The sequence below is a fragment of the Hippoglossus stenolepis genome, chromosome 23, assembly GCF_022539355.2.
Source record: "Hippoglossus stenolepis isolate QCI-W04-F060 chromosome 23, HSTE1.2, whole genome shotgun sequence".
Classification (NCBI taxonomy): Eukaryota; Metazoa; Chordata; class Actinopteri; order Pleuronectiformes; family Pleuronectidae; genus Hippoglossus; species Hippoglossus stenolepis.
Window position 1 is genome coordinate 366,086 of NC_061505.1, and position 9,307 is coordinate 375,392.

General features: G+C 47.0%; 1 protein-coding gene across 7 annotated transcripts; it reads left to right on the forward strand.

Annotated features, from left to right (window-relative positions):
• Positions 1–5,120: 5,120 nt before the first annotated feature.
• On the forward strand, positions 5,121–8,622 carry LOC118102672 (2-acylglycerol O-acyltransferase 2-A). 7 transcript variants are annotated; one of them, XM_035149007.2, is made up of 6 exons: positions 5,121–5,246; positions 5,489–5,634; positions 7,425–7,462; positions 7,824–7,907; positions 8,071–8,179; positions 8,325–8,622. In XM_035149007.2, the coding sequence occupies exons 1-6, from the start codon at positions 5,161–5,163 to the stop codon at positions 8,477–8,479; spliced, it is 618 nt and encodes a 205-aa protein (XP_035004898.2). In that variant the 5' UTR covers positions 5,121–5,160; the 3' UTR covers positions 8,480–8,622. The 7 variants fall into 7 exon arrangements, with proteins under 7 accessions (XP_035004898.2, XP_047194916.1, XP_035004899.2 ...); XM_047338960.1 differs by having other exon boundaries at positions 8,071–8,175; XM_035149008.2 differs by lacking the exon at positions 7,824–7,907 and having other exon boundaries at positions 7,425–7,535.
• The last annotated feature ends 685 nt before the right edge of the window (positions 8,623–9,307 follow it).

The following is a 9,307-nucleotide window of genomic DNA, read 5'->3' on the forward strand; positions in this document are numbered from 1 at the left end:
GTCACAGGTCTCTTCAGGTCAGGGCTCTGATCATGTGACAGAATTTTGGGGTCGATTGCTCAAACTTCACTTTCACACTGACCACTAGGTGGCGCTGTAACAATTAGTCAATACTGAGACCCCCTCTGAAAGACAAAGAAAATCCACCTGGACTTGAACTCACAACCTCTGAGTCTCTGTCCCTCTGCTCTACCCACCACACTACATACAGTGTTGACCAACACCTTTGAAGTAGTAAATATAAAGATTCTTTTCTCCCACTGACCCACATTCCCCCTCTGGCCCCGCCCCCTGCCCTCTCCCCCTGCGTGTGTGTGACTTCACTAATTACTGCACCTGTGACAGAGAGCGAGTGACAGTTTGGACCTTGGGAGTACGTCACGAACAAAATGCTCTAATTCAAAATCTATAACTCCTGTCTGTGAGATGAAAACACCGTGAGAATCACAAGACTTTGATGAACAAATAGATATCTATATTATTGGTTAGAGTCAAAAAATGAGGCCATGCGAGCAATTTAGAAACGTAGTGGTTATTCCAAAAATGTCATCCGAAAATTAACATGGGACTCAATGGGGAGGAGATATTTCTACACTCTAGCGCTCTCCGCAAACAAATGCTTGTTACTCAAAAACTATAAGTCCTATCTGTAAAATGAAAACATTTTGAGAATCACAAGACTTTAATCAACAACCAGATATATTTTTTATTGGTGAGAGCTAAGAAATGGGGCCGTGGGAGCGATTTACGTTTTATTTTTCGGTTTTGCTCTTTCCAGAAATTTCCGTCAAAATTAACATGGGACCCAATGGGAGTTGAAGCCGGAAAAAATTCCTCGATTTCTCGCAGCGGATATAAGCACAGGTCCGAGAGATTTGAGAGTGACATGTCTGCGAAGGAATCTTCTTGAACTGCTCTTTGATCAAAAAATCATGTCTGAGAGCCTCCGTTTGACGATTTGAGAGCAGTTTTAGTGCAAAAAAAAAACTGTTTCGGACCCTCTCGCTCTTTTGGTAGAGCGAGCTTGACTCCCATTGTACGTTTTCGGCCACTTTATCGCGATTTTTGTGCGAACTGTTGGACGAAATTCTTATAAAAAATAATAGCACACCATTCGACGTAATTCCGCATGTTTTGATATAGGTCTCGTGAATGTGCGACAAAATTTGTGGGAGGAGAAGCGTCCCAAACTTTTAGGAGTCAAGCTCGCTCTTTTGGTAAGGCGAGCATCACTCCCATTGTACGTTTTCGGCCGCGTTATCGCGATTTTTGTGCGAAATGTTGGACGAAATTCTTATAAAAGTCATAGCACACGATTCGACGTAATTCCGCAGGTTTATTTATAGGTCTCGTGAATGTGCGACAAAATCTGTGGGAGGAGAAGCGCGCCGAACTTTTTGGAAGAAAACTAAGAAGTCAAATAATAAGTATGGGGAATAGTAGTATGTAATGCATTGCATGGCGCCTAGTGGTGGCACCACTAGGCGCCCATAATGATCTGGTCAGGATCAAATTCAGCTGAGTACTGTTTAACCATGCGTCCTGAGGTTTGACCCCCTTGTTACCTGCGTCAGGGTTCAGCAGCCCCAGGTTGTCCCACTCTCTTCCCAGGATGTGGTAGAAGTCGGTGGTTTTGGCAGCAGCCTCCCAGTCTCCGTCCTGCAAACTCTCTCCGATGGCAATCTCGCAAACTGTTTTCAGTGTGGTCTTCACTGCCAGCGGAGGGCGGCTCCAACGGTACCCGGACGCCTTTCTGGCAGCAGCCAGCGCCAGGCTGAGGCGGCCTGGAGCCAGAACGTCCAGCAGGGTGTGAACGCCAGAGTCCAGTGATTTAGCTGCCAGTAGGAACCTCCCAAGTTCCCGCAGCTTCTGACTGACATAATCGTACCTCTTCTGGCCGCCGTCTTGGTTCCCCATCAACTTGTTTCCATATTTACAGATCAACCAATCAGATTTGACCTGGACAGAGTGAAGAAATGTAGGATTAACACAGAGATGGGTAAAGGACGGACAGGTAGAGACACAGGACAACAGGTGTACAGACCTGATGTGAGATGTGGTCCTGGTTCATGCGATGCAGGACTTCGCTGCAACTCTCCGACGCTCCGCCAGAAATTGGAAGGAGGCGGGATGCTGCGGCTTGGACCCTAATTCGCTTCCTTGGTCGATCCACCCCGGGGTCAGAGGTCGCATTCTGATCCCCACTGGGTTCAGCATTATCGGGCTGCTTGGACCCGGGTTCACAGGTCTGGTCTGCTGCAACTGTGTCCCCTTGGGGGTCAGACAGTGTGTCCTCCGTGGACCTGGAAGTCCTGTTGTCTCCTCGATCACAGACAGACTTTCCTGTATAGTCAGATGTCGTGTCCGACGTTGTCTCTGTGGTGGAGGTGGAGTCTTTGGAGGGGTTGGACGACAGCTTCTTGCGACAGGATGCCTGATGTTTCCAGAGATCTGAGCGAAGGAAGAAACCGAGGCAGAGCGGACATGGCAGGTAATTCCTCGCATCAACCTCCTCTGATGGCTGACGACACGGGATGATCTCACCACTGCCCTGTCTGATCACCTGAGGTGGCAGAGAGACAAGTACACAGACAGGTAAACAGACAGACAGGTACACAGAAAGATGGTTGTCGACAGGTGAACAAACCTCAATGTTGTGGAGGTAGTTGCCTCTGCAGCGTAGGTGGTCCAACAGCAGGTGGCGTTGTTTGGAGCCGGTCGGCAGCGTGCTGGCGGCCATCACCTCCGGTTCGTCTGTGTGCTTTCGCAGCAGGTGACGTGCGATCTTCACCTGCGGACGCCGACAGAACACACAATATTGTCGCTTCCCGCCACTCCACATTCTCTTCACCGTCACGCCCTCCTTCTTCTCCTCCTGACCTCGCCGCTTCTCCTTCTGACCACGTCTCTTCTCACCTGGGCCCCGCCTCTTGTCTGCAGGGCCCCACTTCTTCCCTCTCTGGCCCGCCTCCCTAATGATACACCGGCTCGTCGACGGCGGCGGCTCAGGGTTTCTTCAACTCTTCCTCAAGAGGAGGTTTGCTCAGACACGTGGTCCTCCGTGTTGTTGGCCATGGCAACGTCAGCTTTGACCTCCGTGATGACGGCGGTCTCCACGGTAACGGCAGACCTGATGATGAAATATACAAACAGTGTCTGTTGAAAAACATTCGAGTCACAGAGTTAAACCAAACTCAATCAAACCAGTTTAGTTTATCCAGCTTTGTACACAACAATGGACACACACATTTACACAGTAACACACACACAGTAACACACACACACACACACACACACACACACACACACACACACACACACACACACACACACACAAGCTGCTGGATGAGGTAACAATGGACACACTGTGCGGAGGTCAGACAGCGGACGGAACATAGTCGGAGCAGGGTGTGTCCGATAATGGAAACCGATCCACTGTTAGCCAACATGCTAACAGGTGACGGTTGATGGGCTAACCACAACACCGGCACTGTTAGCATTTGTTAGCATGTGAGGAGCTAACGTGTAACTGCTTTTCACGTGAAACGAAGAGAAAAAACTCACATGTGAAACCGTGTAAACAGCGTCTTCTTCTTCTTCTGCTTCTTCTTCTGTTGCTGCTGCTTCTCCTCCTCGACCCAACCCCCCCCTCTTCTTCTTCTTCTTTTGGTTTTTTTTGCTGGTTGGCAAACAACGATTTGGTGTATTACCGCCACCAGCTGGTGTGGAGTGTGGATCAAGATGTCTTAAAATATATATTCTATTGGGTTAAAATAAAAATTGTATTAAAAACAAACAAACAAACAAACAAACTTCTTCTTCTTCTTCTTCTTCTTCTTCTTAGAGCAGACCTGGTGACCTCTAGCTGTCCCCGTCTTAAAGGGGACATAGCATGCCCATTTGACCACTAGTTGATATGGTTCCTTGGGGTCTTAATGAAATGTCTGTAACATACTTTGGTCAAAATACCACAAGGATCATTTCAAACAGCTTTTTACCCTGTATAAAACAGCCCTCCACAGAGCGACCTGTTTTGAGTGCCTGTTCCTTTAAATGCTAATGAGCCAGCTCCCCTCTCCCCCCATGATTTTAAACGATATAAATTACATATTTTATATGATATAAATTATCAAATATGCATCCCATACTTTGTATTCCCTTCTGTTGTCCTGGAGTTTTAATTTTCCCAATCACATAATTAAATGTCCCCCTCTGCCCCCCCACTACCAGCACACAAGCAGACAGACAGAGAGAGAAAGAGAGGTGGGGGGCTATGAAGACCATCATTTACCCCCGAACCCCGACATTCAACGGGTACAACAACAAGCGGAGAAAGCAGAATCGCGGGCTGACCTTATATATACAGTCTATGGGGCTGACCAGCGGAGAAATGCTCGTCCGGTGTGAACAGCCAGGCGGCTGCGCGCTGGAGAACGGCGCTGCGCTGCCTCGCAGCGGCACTTCCGCGTCCGGTGTAACCCGGCGTAATGAGTGTGGGGGGACGGGGGGGATGAGGTGGGCCAAGGCCATGTAGGGAGACTTCCAGTGCCTTGTTACGACACAATACACAGGAAGCTCAATCGAGTCACTCAAGCATGACGTTTCTGACTTAGAGGAACCATAACAAAACGCGCAAGTGTTTTTTTCCAGAGTTTTTGGGTTGGTAGACATGAGCCAGATACCCACATTAACCTGTAGAAGCACTAACAAAGTGGAATTTTCATAATATGTCCCCTTTAAAGTTAAAGTTAAAGTTAAAGTTAAAGTTAAAGTTAAAGTTTAGTTTAGTTTGGTTTATTCTAGCTCAGTTAGTTTATGATCTTTGATGCACCAGCTCATGTTTTCACTCATCATGTTTAAACATTCAAATGTTTCTCATCCTCCGTGAACGCGCCTCACTTCAGGCGTGTGTCGTCACGAGCTGTGATTGGCTGAGAGGAAACATTGTCAGGCGCATGGTCAGTGGATGAGCGCGTGCAGCGTGTCTGTGAAGTTTGTTCAAACTGAATAAAGATTTAATTCAAGATTGTTTCAACCAATCAGGAAGTCAACCTGCTCATCTACCGACAGACAGGCCGAGAGACAGACTGGCACCGACATCAGGCAGAGACACCGGACGTCGCAGCGCTCCAAGCCGGGCGAAGGAGAGCGACCGCCGGCATGAAGATCGAGTTCGCTCCGATGAACGTTCCGCTGCGGAGGAGGTTAGGAGGTTCTACAGTGGATGTTCTCCTTCCTGGCTCTAGGTACCTGTCTGTACCTGTCTGTCTGTCTGTCTGTCTGTCTGTCTGTACCTGTCTGCCTGTATCTGTCTGTCTGTATGTATCTGTCTGTCTGTTCTACAGTGGATGTTCTCCTACCTGGCTCTGGGTACCTGTCTGTGTCTGTGTCTGTATCTGTATGTCTCACGGCCTGCCTGTCTGTCTCTCAGGTGTTCTGGTGGCTGTGTTGACCTGTCTGTCTCACGGCCTGCCTGTCTGTCTCTCAGGTGTTCTGGTGGCGGGGGGGCGTTTGGTAACTTCTGTACGGAGTCGACAGGTTTCTCTCGTCTGTTTCCTGGTTTGACGTCTCACCTGCTGATGTTGCCGTTCTGGTTCAGAGTCCCTCTGTTCAGAGAATACATCATGAGTGGAGGTACACAGCTGTCTGTCTGCCTGTCTGCCTGTCTGCCTGTCTGTCTGTCTGCCTGTCTGTCTGTCTGCCTGTCTGTCTGTCTGCCTGCCTGTCTGCCTGCCTGCCTGTCTGTCTGCCTGCCTGTCTGTCTGTCTGTCTGCCTGTCTGCCTGTCTATCTGACTGTCTGACTTGATCATCTCGATGTGATTAAACAAAAACTGTTGATGTTATGAAACTTGTATTTAGAGTAAACGTCACATGTGTCATCAGAGCGTCTGACACTGTGTGACAGGTCGGTGCAGGAGAAGGCAGAGAGGTGCTCTCTGATTGGCTGACCCCCCCGGATCATGGGGTTCATTTGAGTTGCAGCTGCAGCGATCGATCAGTTTGATCATTAATCTTGAAGCGATCAGTCGGTATCACAGGGACTCAGACACTTTCTGTCTTCTTTTTTCTCCTAAGCGTGAGAGCTCTGCTTTCTCTCTGATCTTCAATGCTGATTTATTCTGTGACAGCTCAGGTTTAACCAATACACAGTTTATATATTATATACATATATTTATATTATATCTAAATAAATGTAGAGTCTGAATTCAGAAAGTGAGGCCAGCAGGGGGCGACTCCTCTGGTAGTTTCTATAGAAGTCTATAGAAAGTGACTTCTCACTTTATAACGTCAGGAAACATTCAGGAGTTTCTGTCTCAGTCTCTAGTTTCAAGTCTTCTTCAAACAGCTGATGTTCATTTAGTGAATTATGATCATTTAGAGTCAAACAGACCATAAAGCACCGGATGTGTTGGGGGGGGGTACCACAGTGTGATTGACAGATAGTACCGCCCAATGGATGCAGGTGACAGGTGTATGTGGGCGTGTCCTCCAGCTCTCAGTCAGGCTCCACCCCCCACTCCTCCAAATATGGCTACTTCTGGTTTAAAAAAACTAAGATGGAGCTGAACACGATGTTTAAACAGAGGCTTCAGAACATCACAGTGATTGTTGATACCTTACCTGTCTGTCTCTCTCACCTCTCTGTCTGTCTCTCACCTGTCTGTTACTCTCACCTGTCTGTCTCTCTCACCTGTCTGTTATTCTCACCTGTCTGTTATTCTCACCTGTCTGTCTCTCTCACCTGTCTGTCTCTCACTTGTCTGTTACTCTCACCTGACTGTCTGTTAATCTCACCTTTCTGTCTGTCTCTCACCTGTCTGTCTCTTACCTACCTGTCTGTCTCTCACTTGTCTGTTACTCTCACCTGTCTGTCTCTCTCACCTGTCTGTCACTCTCACCTGTCTGTCACTCTCACCTGTTTCTGTCTCTCACCTGTCTGTCTCTTACTTCCTGTCTCACCTGTCTGTCTGTCTCTCACCTGTCTGTCTCTCACTTGTCTGTCTGTCTCTCACCTGTCTGTTTCTCACCTGTCTGTCTGTCTCACCTGTCTGTCTCTCACCTGTCTGTCTGTCTCACCTGTCTGTCTGTCTCTCACCTGTCTGTCTCTCACCTGTCTGTTTGTCTCACCTGTCTGTCTGTCTCACCTGTCTGTTTGTCTCACCTGTCTGTCTCACCTGTCTGTCTCTCACCTGTCTGTCTGTCTCTCACCTGTCTGTCTCTCACCTGTCTGTTTGTCTCACCTGTCTGTCTCTCACCTGTCTGTCTGTCTCTCACCTGTCTGTTTGTCTCACCTGTCTGTCTCTCACCTGTATGTCTGTCTCTCACCTGTCTGTCTCACCTGTCTGTCTCACCTGTTTGTCTGTCTCTCACCTGTCCGTTTCTCACCTATCTGTCTCCTGTCTGTCTCTCACCTGTCTGTCAGGTCTGGTGTCGAGCTCTAAGTCCAGCCTGTCCTACCTGGTGAGTCGTCCTGAAGGAGGAGATGTTGCTGTAATCGCAGTGGGCGGAGCTCCAGAGTCTCTGGACGCTCCAGGTTCCTGTCACTTCATTCAGATATAAATATATTATCTATAAATATATTATCTATAAATATATTATATAAATACATTATATATAAATGTATTATATATAAACTGAAGATTTGATGTGAACAACAGGAAGGGCTTCATCAAACTGGCTCTGAAACATGGGTGGGTGGAGCTTATCACATCTGAGATCAGGGGTGGGGCTAGCAACATTACTGTGTGTGTGTGTGTGTGTGTGTGTGTGTGTGTGTGTGTGTGTGTGTGTGTGTGTGTGTGTGTGTGTGGTGTGTGCTCAGCTGGTTCCAGTTTTTTCTTTTGGAGAAAACGAGTTGTTTGATCAGATAAAGAATCCTTCAGGTTCCAATCTGAGGATGCTGCAGGTCAGAGTTCAACTCTTGTATATTTGTATATTTATATTTGATACATAATATATAAGAAGTTACCACACAGACTGTTGGTCTGTTAGCTTGCGGCTAATGCCTGGTTGTTGTGATGCTAACATTATCATTATGGGATTATCACTTTGTAGTTCTGTGTCCACAGAACCAGCTGCAGAGCATCATGGGATTTGCAGTTCCTCTGTTTCATGCCAGAGGAGTTTTCCAGTACAGCCTCGGCCTGATGCCGTACAGGAAGTCCATCCACACCGTAGGTACGTTGTAGGTCCATGTTGTAGTGTTAGCACCAGTTAGCATCAGTTAGCACCAGTTAGCACCAGTTAGCACCAGTTGGAGTCTGAGTTGTTTCTTGTTGTGGTTCCACTACATCTCTCTCTCTCTCTCTCGCTCTGATTTCAGTGGGAAAACCGATCTCGGTCGCCCAGACTCCTTGTCCCAGCAGCGAGGACATCGAGAGTCTTCATCAAGTTTATCTGACGTGTCTCAAAGACCTGTTCGAGCAAAACAAACACACCTACGGCTTCAACGACGACCAGCACCTCACATTCAAATGACCTTCACATGACACGTGTGTCACATGTAATCACACTTCAAACCTAGGGGTACCCAGAATGCCTTGCGAATCACCAGCAAGCTGGGAGAGAGACCCACAAATGTAGTATTTTCTCCATTAATAAAGATTTTAAAATTACGATAATGATTGTAATATGTTTAATATCATTTCAATGTATTATTGTCACTTTTTCACAACAACCTTAAAAAAAGATAGGATAACGGAGTATCATGCTTTTTGCGTGATAATCCCGTATTTTATTTAAAATCTCAACAATGTTATTACAATGACATCCCCGGTAAAACTGTCTCGTCTGTTTACATCGACGACTACTGATTACGTGTCTGGTTTTCGGCTTCTTGAAGTGCTGTCCCAATTCGTAGGGGAAGGTTTCAACCACTACCGCTTGTGACTCCGTTTCAAGGGGCAAGATGACCTCGAAAACAAGGGGAGGGTGAAATGGGATTGGGCCTGTAGAAGCTTAAAAACATTTAGAACCTTAAAAACATTTAGAACCTGTAAAACTTTGAGAATCTTTACAATCCTATAACCCAAACTCAACAGACCAACATCTTAACCGGCTTTATAGAACTGTTTAACACAGTTACTGAACCAGGGTTTGTTAACCCGCCTTTCCTCGTTCACCTGAGTTTAAACCTAGTATGTTGAACCAGCTCCGTAGTTCAGGGTCTGTTCTACGAAGCTGGTTCAACATATTCAGGATATCTGTCCGTTTTGATGAATCAAACAAACGTTGAACATAACCTAACCATCACACTCAGGCTAAGTGGTCACATGATGCTGGTTATCAACTTGCTAAATTAGCTTA

What these genes read in the sequence shown, in the direction of transcription:
- LOC118102672 (XM_035149008.2), top strand. Translation starts at nt 5,161, where the DNA reads ATGAAGATCGAGTTCGCTCCGATGAACGTTCCGCTGCGGAGGAGGTTA. An exon ending in GTTCTCCTTCCTGGCTCTAG is followed by an intron (nt 5,247 to 5,488) that starts GTACCTGTCTGT and finishes TCTGTCTCTCAG; the next exon opens with GTGTTCTGGTGGCGGGGGGG. An exon ending in GAAGTCCATCCACACCGTAG is followed by an intron (nt 8,180 to 8,324) that starts GTACGTTGTAGG and finishes CTCTGATTTCAG; the next exon opens with TGGGAAAACCGATCTCGGTC.